This window comes from Daktulosphaira vitifoliae, unplaced genomic scaffold, assembly GCF_025091365.1.
Source record: "Daktulosphaira vitifoliae isolate Bord-2020 unplaced genomic scaffold, ASM2509136v1 Scaffold_5, whole genome shotgun sequence".
NCBI lineage: Eukaryota > Metazoa > Arthropoda > Insecta > Hemiptera > Phylloxeridae > Daktulosphaira > Daktulosphaira vitifoliae.
This window is the reverse complement of record NW_026099576.1, coordinates 6542218-6562808: the sequence shown is the minus strand read 5'-3', so window position 1 is coordinate 6562808 and position 20591 is coordinate 6542218. Positions and strand designations below refer to the sequence as shown.

At 23.0% G+C, this 20591-nt stretch overlaps 1 protein-coding gene across 1 annotated transcript; it reads right to left on the bottom strand.

Annotated features, from left to right (window-relative positions):
- Window positions 1–268: 268 nt before the first annotated feature.
- LOC126906998 (recQ-like DNA helicase Blm) lies at window positions 269–19392 on the bottom strand. Its single transcript, XM_050687976.1, has 19 exons — window positions 19162–19392; window positions 18216–18301; window positions 17404–17540; window positions 17091–17265; window positions 16571–16647; window positions 15748–16467; window positions 15078–15299; window positions 14919–15000; window positions 14231–14378; window positions 13923–14054; window positions 13594–13858; window positions 12880–13075; window positions 12635–12819; window positions 11614–11776; window positions 10705–10892; window positions 10466–10648; window positions 10132–10270; window positions 6670–6868; window positions 269–779 (listed from the first exon to the last, which is right to left on the bottom strand). Exons 1-19 carry the CDS (start codon window positions 19236–19238, stop codon window positions 632–634), a joined length of 3522 nt encoding a protein of 1173 aa, XP_050543933.1. The 5' UTR covers window positions 19239–19392; the 3' UTR covers window positions 269–631.
- Window positions 19393–20591: the final 1199 nt, after the last annotated feature.

Genomic DNA, 20591 nt, shown 5'->3' with positions numbered 1-20591 from the left:
TTAATTTTATTAACTAAAAAATGAAGCATAAGGACTCCCTTTTATTCAATTATTATTAGCAAAATATTTTCTTCCATGGTATTACAACAAATTAATATTAAAATAGTATATCTTATTTGTTTTATTAATTTTTATAAAAAAATTCTTATAATTAATATTATGCATAATTATAAGTATTAATTCAATTACATTTATTTTTAATTAATAACATATAGATGTTAATAAAAAAAAAATGATTAGTGAGTTTTACCTTCAAAAAACAAAATAATTTATAAACAAAACTGGAAAATAAATTTTAATCAATTTGATACATGGCCATAAAAAAATTATCTTAAAATAACTCAAATACACAGATAAGAATACTTATAAAAATGAACATTAAAAAAAAAACATTTTAACATTTCATGTGAAAAAATACATACTAGTCAACAACATGATAACACTGAATACTTGGACAAATAATTTTAATCATAGAATAAATATAACTTGTATACATTTAATTAGTTTCATATTAAAAAAAAATTAAATAATAACATTAACTTTTTTGATATATAAACAATGTTTTAATTAAAAACTTACATTAAAAGTTAAAATTTACATGATAACATGAGATAAATAATATTGAGGAAATTTAAAAATAAGAAACTTTAGGGGCAGACAAAAATCCTGGTCTTGTCGATGGAGGAATCCTAGAATTTATTTTCAAAGTAGAGGTTGTAGTTACTTTAGAACTTTTTGTTGCTGAACTTGATGAAGAACCATTACTTTTCTTTTTTGGGCTAAAAGGTATAATAAAAATAAAAATTTCACTCAATATTTATATAAATGACATATGAAAGGATAATAATAGAAGATGCTACTGACTCGACTTTAAATAAAATTTCACTGAAATAATGATGTTCTAATAATATTAATATTATTTAAATTTTATTAGAAAATCTAAGATTTCGGTTTATAAGCTTAAAAATTACTTTTTGAATACTCTTAAAGTAAATTTAATTTACTCTAAGAGTATTTAGTATTTCATAATACAATGAATAAATGTGAAAGGAAGGTTTAAAAGTTAATGAGCGCTAAGCTAGTTTTTGTATTTTTTTTCTTAATTCACACTATTTTTATAGTAAACAGAATTGTGACTGGTGTAATGAAAAAAGGATATGGGTATTATATCATTAAAGTCAAAATTATCTATATGGTAAAGATACAATTTTTTTCGTTTAGAAGAGTAGGTAAAATTTGATAAATGTATATGTCCATCAGGACGAAACCCTAATTACGCCACTGTGATTTTTAGTCAACTGCAAATGTTCATTCTGTTGAAGAATTAATCACCTTAAGAAAATAAGAAAATTATACTTGTAGATAGATAAAAATATTTTTGGACGGAGAAAAATAAATTTAGCATCTCCAAAAATTTGTATTCTTATTGCACTTTAGCTTGTAGTAGACTACTCATTAAAAAATAACTTCACATTCATCAAAAACTATTTATAACCCGTTACAAAAAGTACTGCATAAATATAAGGAGTTTTTCGTTAAATAAAAATAATTTTCGATTGATAATCCAATAAAATTACGAATAACTGTTACTTTATGAACATCGTAAGTTTTTGACGAATTTATTAAATTCAAAAACTAGGTCTAAGAATTAGGCTATGTCGGATAAAAACTATTTTTTAATTATTATATATTTACTGAGATTAGTATAATTTTATTTCACAAATCATGTAATAGGTAAATTGCATTATAAGAATGAAAAATTGAGATAGATTGTAATAGCAGCCGTTTATTTTAACTATAATCATTATCAATAAAATATTACTGCGTTACATTCATAATCCTTTGAATATAAGACCATCGATATAATCAAATTTTAAAACTTTGTAAGGACTCTATATTATCTTCTACCAGTACATTTAAGTGTGGTTAATTGAAAGAAATGCTGTCAAAGTTTGACAATATAATCAAATATTTTTTAATCAATAACTAATTAGCCAATATGATCAATTTTAAACAGCGAAAAATATTTTAAAGAAAACTTTTCGTTTTTCAATTGATTTAAAGGGAAAATTGTTAGTTAACCTCATAGTACAATATCTTAGCCTTATTTGTAATTATACAACTTTTCATAATCATAGTGATGGAATATGAATTGAATTTTTATTTTTATAAGGTTTTTTTTGCGCATCAATATTAAAACATCTGAATAAAAATATTGTTTTCGACATGAGCATGTTAACCGTCAACTGACATTCAAAGTTCAATAGTTCATTTTGTAAGTACAAATTAACAGTAGATTAATTATAATGATTAATATAATATGAAAAGTTATCTGAATTGTTATACTATAAATTTGACTGAAAATACTTAATTTATGATTGATAATAATAAAATTCAATAAAAATACCTACGGTTAAATTTTCTTTTTTTCAATTGCCAAAGACTTTATTATTTACACAATACATTAATATTAATAAATATCGGTTACAACCAATTATATATTAAACATATAATATTATATAGAATTAATAGAAAGTAACTCGTATGGAGTTACGCTTCCAGTGAGGTAGCTCCTAGGCGCAATAAAAAAAAAATCTTAAATGTAAAATAATGTGATTAGAAAAATGTTTAATAAATATTTATAGATATAGATTTATTATATTGGAAAATAAATTAGTTTCGAAATTAAAATGTACAATAAATTAAACTACTTATGTATCAAAGGTATATACGAGTAACTACATTATTGATTATTAATTGAAGGTACTGGTGCAATAACCAGATACTGCCACTTTTAAAAACTATCCAAAAAGCGTAAAAAAAAATGTTTTCATGTTAAAAATCAGAAAAAATTAAATTATTATTTACACTCTATAGCGAATTGCATTAGTTAACAACGAAATTGACCTATGCATCTGATAATTTTATATGTAAAAATTATTTGCCATTAACGAAAATTAAGTCGAAAATTCTAAAAGTATACTGGTTTTTGAATAATTAACGAGTTATGTGTCCCTTAAAAAAAATTTCAATTATATTAAGAATAACAATGGTGATGACAAACTGCGTGTTAGATTCACTGATTTAAATTTTTTTTTTGTTACATAAAATTAAAGAACATTTAAAATTTTTCTACAACTTTTGTCTTAAAATTTTTTTTACTATTTACTATTAATGAAATTTCTACATAAAATATACCAATTATAAAATTAATTTATCACCAATTAAAAATTTTTTTTTTTTTAAATTGTTTCAAAATTTCAAAATTAATAGTTTTAACATTTTTTTACAAAATGTTTCATTGGTCGATAACTATATTAAAATAAATACTTATTGAGTTACAAGTATAATACATAGAGTAAGTATGTAGCACCTGTAGGTGTAATATGCATTATAAATATAAACCAATACGAGATTTACCGACCCGCGCTACATAATTAAAAATAAATAATACAAAATTTGATTTTAAGTCTAAAAATGTTTAACTTAATTTTTTTTAAATTACACCAAAATGTTAATTAAATCAAAAGTTATAGAGGTTAGATTTGTTCTATTCAATATATTAGCGTGCAATATCTATTATAAAAAATTATGACAAATTTTTTATTTGTGTATTTTGCGTAGAAAATTCATTAATAATAAACAGTAAAAATAAACAAAAAATGTATAACAATAAATTAATAAAAAAATTTTATGATGAAAGTTATAGATAATTTAATATTTTTTAATATTATGTAATAAAATAATTTTTAAATCAGTGAAACACATTCACTGATATTCGTAATATAATGGAATTTTTTTATTCTGGGAAGGACACATAAAAGACACTAATTTTGCAAAGACTAGTACTTTTGTAGCATTAGTCTTAATTTACTAATTTTAATACTTTTAGTACTTTAAAACTTTTTGTATTTTTTACTTAATTTTCGTAGACGGCAAAAGATTATTATCAGATGTCATAGGTCAATTTCGTTATTAACTAATATAATTCGCCATAAAGTATAACTAATAAAAACTCATCTTTTTTTTTTTTTGATTTTTAACATAAAAAAATATGGTTTATTGTTGTACAAGAATGCATAAATTATGTTTAACAAAAATATAGCGAATAGTTAATTGTATCAAAAGTTATAAATTTGTCAGTTATATCTATTCCAAAATACTTTTTTCAATACTTACGATAAAAATTTTAAAATATATCTACATCAAAATGGTATATTTTTTAATAATACTTTAAAACTTTCAACTGTTACACGGTTCATTATCTTTTACTTTTTAACAAAATGTATGGATTATAATATAAAACTCCTTAAAACTATAAAATCTGTATTTTTCAATGTAAATTTAAAAAAAAATGATATAATTTTCATTGATATACAGAGTGAATAATTAAAGTAAAACATTGATTTTCCCAGAAACTAGTGAATATTTTTAATTTTTGTTAAGGAAATGTTTGATTCAAACAACTATAATAATATATAGTTAAGTAATTTTTTTTTCATTTTTCAAGCAATAAAAAACCAAAACTTTAATTCTCTTAAATAAGAACCCCTATTTATGCACAGTAGGGACGTGGCATAGTTGGATCTAGTAAAGATTTAATCTGACAGCGATTAAAATTAAAAAACGCTTCGTTGCAAATCTGTAATGTTTAATTTTAAATAATTGGTGGATTATTCCAAAAGCAACATGATCACATATATCCTTATTTATATCCTGATTACAAGTTTTATGATTTATAAGTGTAATATATGAATAAATAATTATTATAGCAATTAAATATAGTATAAAATTAATATTTAATAATTTAGTATTGTACATTTTTACGGAAAATTTATACAAAATTATAAGGTAGTTATTACTTTTATGGCAAACGTATATAAAAGTTGAAAGTCTTGATGCAATACTATATTTTGTTATTTATAAATAAATATACTGGTCTACAAGGAATTTTCATCCGAGACCAAAATATATTTTCCTAAACCCATTATTGCGCCGATTTCAAATTTGCGAATAGAGTTTGGCATATGGCCTAAATAATAACAAAATCCTTCTAATTATTGTAACAAAAATTTATGTTTGATTATTAGGTTACGTATGAATAATCAATAAATATATTTTAATTAAGAATAAGTTCTACTTTCTATATGAATTTTTAAGTTTTAATCCACTCCTGTATAACGGGAAAATGGTCCGATCTAAAAAAAAAAGTATGTCGAATAAAAAAGTATACCTCTTTCATTTAAATAGTATTTATCAAAAAAAATTTTATGATCCATATATTTTTCAAAAAGTTATAACATTTTAAAGTTAAAAATGTAAAATATAAAATCGAGAATTTTAACACAAAAATAGCATACGGTAGCCATTTTCACCGTGAAGACAAAATTAAGTCCGAAATTTTTTTTTTTTTTCTAAATAAAGTATATTACATAAGCTTTAATTTAAGATATATATACTAGTATCAGAAATTCCGGAACACTTTCAAAAGTTAAGTTAAAAAATTTAATTTTTTGTGAAAAAGTTGTCATTTTAAATCCCCTTCTATGGGCAGATAAACGGTCAGATTTATAAAAAACATTTACAAAATGATAGGTAAATATCTCATGTATCTATAAAAAAAAATTGTATTGATCTATACATTTTTCAAAAAGTTATAGCGCATGCTGAAAGAGCGCATGCTGCTGTTATTATGCTAATAACCTCACCTTCACCCTATATTTTCAAATATTTATAACTTTCGAAATAATGTGTCAAATATTGTTATTGACCAGTCATTTTCTTAATTAAATAATTTTATATTTTATAAGCTAGCTAAATATATATGTTGTCATTTAAAAATGATTAAGTTGACGCCCTTATTGACGCATAAGGGATGAATTAAAAAATACTCATCAATTAATAAATCAAAAAATATATAAAATTTTAAAAATACCAAAAAAATATAGATAACCATTATTTTAAAGGAAATAGTGGTTAATATTGAAAAAATTGTCTTGTATATACAAAATGTTATATAAAAATATTTTAGGGCAAGTTTTATATAATTTAATATTATTCTTTAATTTTATATCAAAAATTATTATTATTAGTGTTTTGTTTGGTGAAAAATAAGGAAACTTTTTATTACTCCCTCAAAGAGAAAAAATTGTATCTTCACCATGTAATCAGTTATACTAACGGGATCTATACCCTTAGTTGTGTAAAATAATTTATAAAGACTTATTTTTAAGCTCCAGTTTAAGTTAACAAAAACAAGTTTGTACTTGTCACAAACATAGTTTTGTTATATCATCATTATCATCATTTCTTTAGTTTTTATTACAACTATTTTGGAACAGGATTTTTACACCATGATGAACATCATTATGGCTCAGAGAACCAGTAAGTGGGGGCAGGGTGTGTATCACTGTTAGTTTCCTTATGCTGAATATAAGCTCTAAGGCAGTAACTTAATAATCCACTGCACCACATCACGTAATATAAAAGTTCTTTAAATACTCTTGCTACGGTTTTTATAATTTATAAATATTAATTTAATAAATAATAATAATTTCTATGAATATATATGTGAAAACTATTAGCCAGCTTATTTTATATTCATTATTTACTTTACATTTTTTAAAACTGTATATTTGTTAATGCATAAAAAATTGTTTAAATACTTACAATTTGGCCTTTCCTTTTTTAAATTTTTTAAAACTACCACCACTTTTAGAAGAATAAAAAGGCTTTCTTTTCCTTCCTTCACGTTGATTTGTTACACCTGTATTCATATCATCAAAATATGGACAATCAACACTTGTTTTAAGCCAATTATCTTCACCTTCGATATCATCAACAAGTTCATTTTCTTCACAAGTTAACACTAAAAGACAATTTTATAATTTATCAATCAATTTATTTTATTTTCAATAGTGTTATGTTAGTAAGTTAATTGGAGATTATTAAAAATTTAATACAACTTTTTTAATTTGCAATTCAAAATGATAAAATTAAAATTATTTATAAATTATAACTTAATTATTGAACAAAACACATAAAACTCACTCTTCATTAGTAGTAAACAATAATATTAAATAAGTGAAATAATTAGATATTTATTTACTACTGTAATCAAATTAAAAGGTGAATTTTTAATTTAAACTTCTCAGGTCTTTTAAATTTGTAAAATTTTTTCTGTAAGTTTTAGTACAGTTAGTGACATTTGTATCAAATTTCATGTTAAAATATTCATTCATATTAGAGATACACTTCGTTTTGTGAGGTGCTAAAAGTGAATTTTGCGATTTTTATTATGTTTAAACAAAGAAATTACATTAAATTTTGTATGCTGAATGTTTGGCTGCAAAAATATTGAAGATGTTACAGAAAGACTTTAAGGATCAGATTCTCTCTTCAAAAAATGTTTACAAGAGGTACAACGAGTTCAAGGTCAGTGGCAAGAATGTTGTATAAAATTGGGCATAACATAGCCTAATGAACATCACATCATGCTAGTCAAAAAAAAGATGCTTGGAAATCATAGATTGACTATTAGAGACATTGCTAATAGTGTGGGCATATCATTTGGATTGGTGCAAGCCATTTTAAGTAATGAATTAAGCTTGAGAAGAGTCAAATCTCAAATGGTTCCAAAAACACTCAAGTTTTTCGAAAAAAACTGTCTTACTATCATTTGAGGAACAATGCTTTTTTAACTATCAAGAATTAATAAAATGTATCATAACTGGTGATGAGACTTAAATCTATGCTTATAACCACAAAACAACTTATCAATCAAGCAAATGTTGTGCCATAAGCGAGCTGAAACCGAAAAAAACACGTCAAAGTCTTTTAAAATCAAGATCATATAAGTTTTTTCAATTATCGTAGTGTGGAGCATTTTAAATTCCTTTCACCAGCCAAACTGTTGACAATGAATATTATTTAAGTGTTATATGTCGTTTGCGTGAAACTATTCACAAATATTGGCCGAAGTTATGGCAAAGCAATTCTTAGTTATGCATCATCCTAAATAACACTAGTTATTCATTAATATTTCACCAAAAATTTAATAAATAACATTCCCTAACCTGCTTATTCACTTGATTTAGCTCCTTGTGACTTCTGGTTAATCAGCAAATTCAAGAAATCACTCAGGGGAGACTGTTAAAAAGTTTATCTTTCAATTTGATCTCAGTAGTATTTTAATATTAAAACCATTAGGATATTTTTCATAAATTTAATTCACAATTTTATAATTTTTATTTTTCTAGGAACAACTATTTTAAAAATATCAAAAGTTATTCTCATTTTTATACAAAGGCAGAATGTAGAATATGACCGTGAAAAGACTAGTAATAAAAAAAAAAAAAAACAGGTCTTAATAACTTCCAAAATATAGGTCCAAAAGTTGTCTTAAAAATTAAGAAAATGACCAGCTGATTATATAATAGCTAATTATTAGCTATTTTGTATTTTATGAATTAATTATACATATATTGGCCGACCCCAAGTAGTTGAGATTAAGGGGAGGAAGAAGAAGAATTATGTATGTATGTTGTCATTAAAAAAAATTAAGTTGACACCCTTTTTAAATTATAAAAGATAATTCTAAAAATTCATTATTAGCTAATAAACTGAAAAAAACCCAGCACAGAGGGGTTCCGGCACAGGTGACGAGGCATAGTTGGATCAAGTATTATGATATCTGACAGTGATTAAAATCACTATCAAAATAAAAGCTTCGATGCAAATCTTTAGATAGTGTTTATTTTAAAAAAATTGGTGTATTATTCCAAAAGCTACATGATCTGCTAGTTGCTTATTAATATCTTGATTAAGATAAAGTATGTAGAATGAAAAAGGGATTATTAAAAAATATTATTTCTCATAAAAAAATTGTGTTGATCCATACACTTTTCAATAAGTTATAGCATTATAAAGTTAAAAATTAAAAAAATAAAATCAAGAATTTTCACACGTAAATAGCATTCGGTAGCCATTTTCACCGTGAAGACAAAATAAAGTTCGTAATTTTTTTTTTTTCTAAATAAAGTATATTACATAAGCTTTAATTTAAGATATATATACAAGTATCAGAAATTCCGGAACACTTTAAAAATGTAAGTTGAAAAAGTTCTACTTTCTCTATGCATTTTTATGTTTTGAACCTCCCCTGTATTAAGGGAAATGGTCCGATTTAAAAAACAAATAAGTCGAATTAAAGAAGTATATAAATATTATTTCTCATAAAAAAATTGTATTGATCCATATGTTTTTCAAAGATTTATAGCGTTATAAAGTTAAAAATGTGAAAAAGAATTTTTTTACAAAAATCGTATTTTTTTTATTAACTTTGATGACTGTTTTCATCATGAAAACAAAATAAAGTCCGAAATTTTTTTTTTTTATATTAAAGTATATTACATAAGCTTTAATTTAAGATATATATAAAAGTGTCAGTATTTCTTGAACACTTTCAAAAGTTAAGTTGAAAAAGTTAATTTTTTGTGAAAAAGTTGTCATTTTGATTCCCCCTCTGTGGGCTGGTAAAGAGTTAAATTTATGAAAATAATATACCATATGATAGGTAAATATCTCATGTATCTATAAAAAAAAATTATATTGATATGTTCGTTTTTAAAAAAGTTATGGCAGTTTTAAGAAAAAAAATTTCAAAAATTAGCGATTTTTAAATTTGTAATTTTTTTGAAGGTTTGCCCCATTTACGGGGAATGAGGGAAATTTTTCAATTTTTGAGGGTAATGTCTTCGACTAGATACGATTTGTGATCTTTTGACGTATCGTTGAAAGAAATCCGTTCAGTGAGAGCTGAGAAAAAGTGGTAACAGACACAAAAAAAAACACAGATCATAGTAAATCCAANAGGGGAAAAAAAAAAAAAAAAAAAAAAAAAAAAAACACAGTAAAACCAATACCTTTTCAGCTTCGCATCGAAGCTAAAATACATGTAATTAAATACAATTTTTTAAAAAAAGATTGTATTTATTTTGCAAGTAATGGAGTAATTTATGAATAGTAGTTTATGATAGGTTATATAATCATAACTCTTACAGAATAATCTAATTAACTAGTATTATGGAATTCAGACAAAGAACTATTGATAATGATAAAAATATTATTTACCAAATTTATTAGCTGCTGCTTCTTGTGTTATTTCTAATAGTTGTCGGCCATATTTTTCAAAGTTTGCTTTGGTTACACCAACAATTTTTAACATTTGTTCTTCAGTTTCTGGTAAAATTCGTGACATTTCTAAAATGGCCTTTAAAGAAATACATAAATAGCATGTTATATAGAGAATATTTAACACATGTAAAATCTTGTAGTGTTCCAATAATTTTCAACAAAATTTTAAAACAATAAGGAAGAACAAGAAGGAGAAATTAAAAAAATTATTTTTAAAAATTATATTCTTTAATTATGAGTATTATTGTATAAGCTTAAATCTATATCTTACTTCTATGTTCATAACAGAATTAGTATTTATGTTCAGAGAAGCTGCAATTCCACGACATACATCCATAAGATTTTCATAACATCTTTCTTCAATTTCTTTAATAGCAGGATTAGTAGGAGTATTATTTATTTTTAAAGCAGTTTCTAGATTTAGTATTTTCTTTGCAGAGCATGCCAACTTTAGCTGAAATAAATATAGATAAATAATGAGTAATTGAATAACAAAAGATTCAACTTTACTTTCACATTTCCTCTTAATAGTTTTTCTGCTTCTGGACCAACTCTAACAAAAGCATTAATAATATCTGTTTTAGAAGCAACCATTTCTTCTCTTAAGTACCCTTCTAGTACTAATTTATGCATTAAACGTTCAACATCATACCTTACCCAATTTTTTCCACGGCCATGTAACTTTAATTTTTCATGGCCTATAAATCATTATAAATTATTTTAATAAAGAAGCTTATTTCAATAATAATGATAAAATAAACTATAGTAAGCTGATATACAGAAATAAGCATATATTGTTATATTTAAGAATTAATGTTTTTACACTTATTTTATTCCCTTAAATAAAAAAAAAATTTAAAGCCGTGTAAGTGGTTGAAATAACTTGCTATAATATATATAAATATGAAATAATAATATATATATATAATATATAATAAATAATAAAAATAATATATATAAATATGAATTTATACCCACTCTAACAACTTATCTGTTCTAAGTATTTAATACTTATCAAAATAAATTAAAAAAATTTTTAAGAAAAACTTTAGATATGAAATTTGAGTACAGAATCTAAAAGAATTTAGAAATAAAAAAGTATTATTATTCAGAAAGTAGGAAAAAGAGTTCTTATAGTTTATAATAATTAGACTAAATTTTTGAACACCTCATCTATTTTATTATTGAAAATAAGATAAAATAAAGTATTAATAATGTAGTTTGTCAGTAAACAGTATTTAAAATAAAAATTAATTACAAATATATTAAAATCAAAATTTTCAAATCACCGATTAAAACATTTTATCTTATCCTGTATATGTATATGAAGAAAAAAATTTAGTAAAACTAATAAAAAAACATTTGTTTTAAGGTAGTTGATATTTTATTCATTAAATATATCATAAAATATTTTTTTACCGTTAGATTTTATTTTTTGAAGATTACTTCCTCGAAATATATCAATAATATGAAGAATTGTGTAATTATTTTGCCAACTATTCGTACTAGGACTACAAATTTCTTTGACAGTTTTAATTATTTCAATACTATCATTGGTTACATCAATAACATTGAGATCTGCCTAATTAATATAAAATTATTTAAAAAATACTTGAGTTAAATTTTATCAATAAATAATTAAGTAATACAGTAGTGAACAATAACTTCTTTAATTGTACCATGGGAAAAATTATAATTTAATAAAGATTAATTAACACCTATAAAAGATTAAAACAACTTTCTCTCATTTAACCTCCTCTCATCACACTATTGAAATAATACATATTAAAATAAAAATTAAAAAGAACAACTATCAGGTTAGTATTTTTTTCTTCTAAATTAATCTGATCAAATCCAAAAGTAATTGACAATAATTTACTTTTTTAGAAATATAATAAAAGACATGAATCCATTAAAAATCTTACCCAGAAGAATTACAAACATCATTTTTGGTATCAGTTTCATTAAAATAAAAAATAGTATTATAAATAAATTAAAAATTAAAAGTATTCACTTTTACAGATTTAAACTAAGAAATATTTTGAAATATTAATACAAATTAAATCTTTTAATTTAACATCTCAATTAAAAAGTTTTTAAGAAAAAGTATACAAATCAAGACTTTTCAAATTTTGTTAATATTTATCCTTTTTATTTGTAACATTTATTTATTTATAATAGTATAATCATATGATGATTTATTGATAGTTTATTCATATAATAGTTTAAGTATTTTTACTGTATTTAAAGAGAGATAAAATACATCTTTTTTTTTTTTGTAAATATTATAGAAAAAATTAATTAATATAAATATAGAAGGCTACTCACCATTGAACATTTTGCTAATAAATATTAAAATGTATTTTAATTTAAAAACCATTAATACATTCTTAAAATTTATAATGTTGTAATAAATATTATAAATTACAAATATGCTTACTTTAGTTTGACAATTATCACAAGCCGTTTCATGATTGGCTGTGCACAAATCACTATTAAAATGTTCTCCAAAATAATTGAGCTGTAAACTTCTCCTACAATCAGTTTTATTCTCACAGTAGGCTACTATTCGAAAAAGATTTTGTACATGGATTTTTTTTGATTCACGTGTTCCATTTTCATCAACTGAACATACAACCATAATTGAAACAAAATAAACATATTAATAAATTTTAATATTTTTACTTTCAATTAATTTTCGAATTCGATGCATATCACTAAAATTATAAAATAAAAAACAATGAGATATCTTTCCATCACGTCCAGCTCTTCCAGACTCTTGATAATAACCTTCAATAGACTTTGGCAAAGAATAATGAAAAACATAACGAACATCAGGTTTATCAATACCCATTCCAAAAGCAATTGTAGCACAAACTACCTAAATAATTTAAATAATTTTTCAACTAACTAATGTAATTAATCTTGAATAACTATTTAATATCTAATTAATTTTAACCATTATTATATTTTTTGGTTGTAATAACAAGTATATATTGATACCAAAATGACTTGTTTACAAGTATTTATTTAAATATTACATACTAGATATATACTAGACTAATATAATTATAGTTTCAAAGTATGGAAGTATTTTAAAAAAATTGTACGATTAGAAATAAAAATAATTTATTATACTATCCACAAAAATATTCTTTGATCTATATCTATAAATTTTACTGTAGACAATCACTTTTATTATTTTTTAAATTTATTGTTTGATAATATTGTTACTCTATCCTTTATCTGTTCATTGTTCTATTTTACACCTTAAATAGACAGCTTTTGAAATGTCTTAGCCAAGATTAAGTAAAAAAATCTTTAGAATATTCTTACTTTAAAAATTAAAAAAATCAATATACTATCAATTATACTATAGTAATTTAATATACTATTTACATTAACTTTATTGGTGATCCATTTTAATTGCACATCATTACGATTATCATCGGTTAAGCCGGCATGATAGCTTATAGCCTTGATTCCTTCATTACACATAAAATCAGCTGTATAATCACAGTCTTTTCTACTGAAACAGTAAATTATGCCAGATTGATTTGCATAATTCTCTTTAATGAGTTTAGCTATGTCAACTAATGCAGATTTTCCTTTTTTTGGAAGCACCTTGTATAATAGATTAGGTCTATTAAAACTTGATAAAAATCTAAAATTATTTAAAATTATTATTAAATATTTTTTAAAGGGTCATCTTTTAAAATAATCATTACAGTTTTGTTCCATTAATTTGTAATTGATGTAAAATATCTTCACGCACTCTAGGTGTAGCAGTTGCAGTAAGGGCCATAATAGGAACTGAAGGGTAGTTCATACGGAACTCACCTAACCGCTTATAATCAGGGCTGAAAAAACAACCAAATTTCTATAAATGACTCATATAGTTTAAGAGAAGCACATTGAACTTTAATACACAGATACCCAAAATTTGTTTTATTACCTCAATATAAATAAGATTTTTAATTTCCTCTTACACAAAAATTATATTTCTTAGTTTAAAAAAATTTAATAAAATGCTAACCGAAAATCATGTCCCCAATGAGAAACACAATGTGCTTCATCAATAATTAGACGGGCAATTTGACCACGGGCATTTAAATTATCAAGAACTTGCATCATTTTATGACTGCTTGCTAATTTTTCTGGCGTCAAATACAACATTTTGAATCCTTAAAAAGAAATTCTTTTAAAAGTATACATTAATCATTATATAATGATCTAAGATATATTTAATTTACATTTAAAACACAATAATGAGTGAATATAATTACAAAAATTCAAAATACAGTTTCTTAATACACAATTTTAACTTTAAAATAGTCCAGTAAGTATTCGTTAAAGAAAATAAAGCGAAATGAAATAAGATTTAGTTTCAACAATTTTATGTTATACACACTACATAAAATTTATTTATAAAAATCATTGAAAATTTTCCATCAACTCATTTACCTTTCATCATGTTTCATGCAATGTATTCAAGTTTAATAAAATAAAATACCTATATAGTAAATTTAAAAAATAATATCTCTAAATTAAATTATCAGACAAACAAATTTTTCTTCAATGATTTTATTTTATAAAACATAATTAAAGAAAAAAATCAAATTTAATCTAACATTTTATTACAAAAAGGGTGGGTAGGTGGTTAAACCCTAAAATATATTACGATGCTTGAGTTTTTAGTCATGATGACACTAGACACTATTTACCTGGTTCTGTCATACATAGTTTAGTTAAAATTTGATTTTCTTCATCAGCCTTTACATTGCCTAATAAATGAGCTGCTGGGATCTAATGAAAGAGTAAAATACATGTAAGATAAAGAAATATTATTTTCAACTGTAAATAAGAATAAATATGTTATTTACATCCAATGATTTCAATTTTTCTGTTTGATCAATGATTAACGATTTTAATGGTGATATAACAATAGTGACTCCTTTAGAAATGACTGCAGGTAATTGATAGCATAAAGACTTACCACCCCCAGTAGGCATTAACACAAAACAATCATGACCTAGTAAAGCAGCATTTATAGCTTCCAACTGATTTGGACGAAAATCACGCAAACCAAATGTTGATCTGAACACCTAAAAAAAACATTTTAATTGGACCAACAGTTTTATAATTCTGAGAGTAAGCTAAACAATATATTTATAATTTATTTATTAATAGCTGTAAATTTACCAAAAAATGATTTTCTTGTGGAAATTTATGGGAGTTAAAGTTAGTTAAAAAGGTAAAAGTCAATTTGTTGGTAATAATATTTTTACTTAAAATAAATATTAAAATTATGAATAAAATTTATTTATTCACTTTCTTTATTATTAGTAATAATAATAGATGGTAGCATAATTTTACTCAATCAATCTCTTTTTAGGTAAAAGAGGTCATATAACTTAGATTTGAGTAACAGGCAACAATGATACCTTTTCAATAAATTAAAAAAAACATAGGTATAAAATTAAATAATTGACATGGAAATAGCATATATAGAAAATTTTCAATTATTGTTTTCAAAAACTAAACAGTAAATACCGTAAATAATTCTCTAGAATGTGGGTAATTAGTTTTACTGAACTCTCCAACAGACACTGGTATTGAGGAAGTCTTCATTGAATTATTTTCTTTGGCAACGTTTTGATTTGGTAATTTATTAAAATTTGAAGTACCTAATGGCAAATATTCTTCTCTTGAATATTGTTCATATTTTTTAGGACTTGTCAGTGAAAGTGATTCAAAGTTGTTGTCATTTACAATAGAGTTAATTTGATTAACATTTAACCTTTCTCGAGACAATATAGTACTTGTTTGAAAATCAGAATGATTATTAAACCATTTTTTGTTAGCACTACCAAAACTTGTTGATAGATAACAATTGGAGTTAGGAGTATTTGTTTCAGTGTTAATAGTACTATTTGACAGACAATTTGTATTTATATTTGTAAGATTTGTTAAGTTACAATCATTTAAATTGTTAGAATAATGATTTTTTTGCTTCAAATTATTAGTTGATCCAAAAAATAGATTTGATGATCCTTGATGATTTGTTAACCTTTTATTTCCAAGCTGAATTTTATTTTTCAATTTCTGTCTTGTTCTCTTTAGCTCCAACAATGTTGATAAATTCTCAAGGCCTGGTAGAGTACTTATGAAATTTTCTGGAATATTTGTAAATAAATTAAAAATATGATCCAACATATTATATTCTAAATTTTTTAGGCCATTTACATGATTTTCTACATCTTCTATTGGTATCTAAAACAATAACAATTAAATTAATATTAATACAGTACAACATAAATAAAAATTAATATACAATATCATTACTCTGATTAACAATACAAAAAACTTCACTTACCTCAGAAATTGTTTCATTTAAAAGATGGTCATTACTTATGCATCTAAGCCATTTTTCTATATTATTTGTTGAATCTTCTAAAATTTTATACAATACAGTTATAGAAAAATCAAATATAAGTTCTATTTTAAAGAACCATTAATGAAATTGATTTTTTCTTAGGTTAGTAACAATCAATTTCTACATTATTTTCTATTATTTCTACATTTTATTTTTTTCTCATATTACGTATAACCACCCCACCCCTTAATATTTTTAATCAACTATAATTTGGTTAGCCTTGGAATTTATTTATAAGGTTTCAAAAAACTAGAATCCTAAATAACTTCTTATTTTAATTGAATTGATCTAAAATAAAAACTATTCTTTTAATATAAAATAACTTTTTCTACAAAAAATTTGTATAATATACTAATTTTAAGATTTATTCACTACAGCTTTAGTAGTAGAATAATTAAATATATTTAGTAATGGTAAACCATTTTTAAGTAGTGGAGTTGTCAGGAAAAAATGTTCATACCGTTTAAAGAATTTGGTGACTTTTCATTATTTAGTATTGAGTTTGAAGGTGATAAAACAGAAAGAGGTAGTTTATTTATTGAATCTTCTAATAAATTCTTTTTTAAATGTCCGTTGAATAATGATGGACTATTAGATTCCTCAAAATGATCAACATTTGTTGGCAAAGATATAGACTAAAAACAAAAATAGTATTAGCCACAAAAACAGAATCCTATAACATGTATTACAAAAATCATTTTTATATTGCCAAATAATATTATTAAAATACTTATTAATTATAACTATTATAACATAATATTTATTCTACTAACATTATGAAAAGAATTAGATGATTTTTCTGGGCTAAATATTATATCATCATCATCATCGTTTATATTAATAAAATCTTTAATGGTGTTCTCATTGATTGGATTGCTAGTTATAGGAACTTTCACAATATTTGGCAAATCTAAAACAATATATATATAAATATAAATTTACAATAAAATCTAAGACATGATGGAGTAAAAAATTAAAAATTATTAGGTGTTTAAAGTTTAATTAAAATTTATCCACATATCCATTCCATATTCAGGGGAATTATAGGCAAGTGCCTAAAGCAGCAAATTTTGAGAGGTGCCATTTTTTATATTAATTTTAATAATTACATATTGGAGATGGTTTTTTTCATTATGATGTAAATAAAATGAGGTTGGGGTGTAGGGGTATTCCCCCCTACACCCCAACAGACACCCCAGGGACAGCAAATTTTTAGATACCAACACATACAAATTATATATATACGACTCTGTATATATTTACACCATATTTTACCTTATATTAATAAATATTAATAATATTTATAATAATATCAAATAATTTTTCAAAAAATAAACTACTTTATTATAATTATATTTTTTCAGAAGCTTGGAATTTAAAACAATTTATTTTCATATCATGAGAAATTAAATTGATTTACAGTAAAATAATCAACATTAAAATATGCATAATAATGACATTCTAAATATGATTATGAATGCATCAAAGATAAAAAAAATTAAATTTTAGTATAATGAATTCATATTAGTAAACAATAAAAAAAAAAATACTTATAAATATAAAAAATAAAATTTAATATATTTACTTTTTCCTGTTGCATTTCTAATAGTATCCAAAGAATTTTCTTCATCACTATCCAACAAACTTATAACTGATGACTTAGGTTTAATACTAAAAAAAAAAAAAAAAAAGTAAGATAATATTATTACTATACTACAAAATTATAATGATATTTTTTGAAATTGATTTTTTTTAATTAAAAATATTTATCCAAATGAATTAACTATATAGAGTAATCTGTTTATTACAACCCACTCAATTATTAATAAATTGAAGAACTAGTAAAAAATTATGGGACACTTTAACTTTAAAAAATCAGAATATACTTAGCTATATAATATATAAAAAATAAATTGGATTAGCATATCAATTGTATACGATGTCAGCAATAGGTTTTGTAGGGTCCTAGAAAATACTTCATAATAACTAATGGTTATATATAATATTTTAGTATAAAGATATTTTTTAAGTTTATAGGTATAGGTATATATATAATAACACTTTTATTTTAGTTTTAAAAATTTACTAGCAATTACTTACCTAATAGGTTTACCTTAACAAAATTTAATACTATTTGATATTCACTATCATTTTACAATCACAATTTATAAATATAATGAGGTATAATTTTAAATACCGGTCAAAGTGTTTCATGGTATTAAGATTTTAATTAATAACTAATATGTCACGTTTATTATCCTCTAGCACAATCATTGATTGAATGTGTAAAAAAAAGTAAATAAATGTAGTAATTGATACATATAATAATTGTAACCACAAAAAAACAAATTCAGTGTATCACAAATTTAATAACTTACATTAGACTTCTTAAAAGATTAAGTTATGCAACTAACTTATTTAAGTATATGAGTTACATATACACCGACTCTCAAGTCTGTTAGTATACCTTAAATATGTTTGTATTAGTTTGTAAATTCATTCATTAAAGATATAACGAATTACTAACTTACTTATGTGTATACGAAGATTCATTTTTAGATCCAAGACGCTTAAGAACAGCACTTGGCTTTTTTAAAAAAAAATCCATAAATTAAAATAATAATGATTTTTTTTAAATAAAATTTATTTCATCTTAATGTCGATAGCAATTAGATTAAGAAGAGGTTTTATAAATTATTATTTTAAAATAATTGAAAATCGTATCTAAAAATTATTTTGATTTTTGTACATAATTATTCATTAATAATCTAACAAAGATTCAATTAAACTTTTATTATCAAGTTTGTCATTTGGCGCCAAAATGTTGATAACTAGCAACAAAAAATTTAACATTTGGTAATAAATGGATGATTGATTTGTTATCACAAACTAAGATAAAATGGAGTCCAATCCATTTTTTTCAATTTAAAATCATAAATTTATTGAACACATTTAAATATAAATTGATCCAACTTTACCTGAACAAAAATAGTTACCCTTAATCCTTTATTTAAAAATTCTTTGTTACTTTTTAATTTTTTCCATGAAGAGAAGTTTTCAATCATTGCAATTTAAGGGTTTTAAGTTTTGATTGACTAATTTTAAGAAATGTAATTTTCTATTTTGTTACAAAAGCAAGTTGATTTGACTAATTCTTTCACACCATGTTTGAAAAGATTAACTGATTAGTTGAAATAACGTGAGCTTGTCAATAAACATATTATATGATACAGTAAATGTTCTTTTGTAGTTGATGGACTTCTTGATATAGCAAGATGTTTATATACATTTATTACCTTATAAGAGTGTCAATTTTCTTATTCAAATAGCAATATACATAATTACTTAGCTTATCAAATAAAAAAAATTATATAATTAAGAAAATGACTTCAATAAAAATTTTTGAAATAGTATTTCAGAAGTTATTAACATTTTTATACATAGGCAGGAGGAAAAGTAAGACCGAGAAATATCTAATGATTAAAATAACAGCACTTTCTTAATTGCAAAAAGATAATAACGATAAAATATAAAGAAATTATAATAAAATAAATAATAAAAATTCCACAATTTTGGGTCCCTTTAAAGTGAATGAAACAAAATTTAAAAATGTATATATATCTTAACTGTGAGTAATGAATTTTCCATTATACTTTATATAAACATTATTTTCAAGTTTAGAAACACTTAAATATTTTAATTAACATGTTTTTTTTTATTGTAATAAATTGTGCAATCAGTAATTACAGAGTAATCTAGTAGTTTATAGAACGACTCTATTACTTGCAAAATGAATACAATATTGTATTTCTTTTAGTTACATATATTTATAATAATAAAAATATTAAATACGGAACTCACCTACAACTACAACTATAAAATGTTAATAACTTCCGAAATACAGGTCTAAAAGTTGTTATCGACTTATGTTATTTTTTTTAATTAGCTCATTTTCTATTTT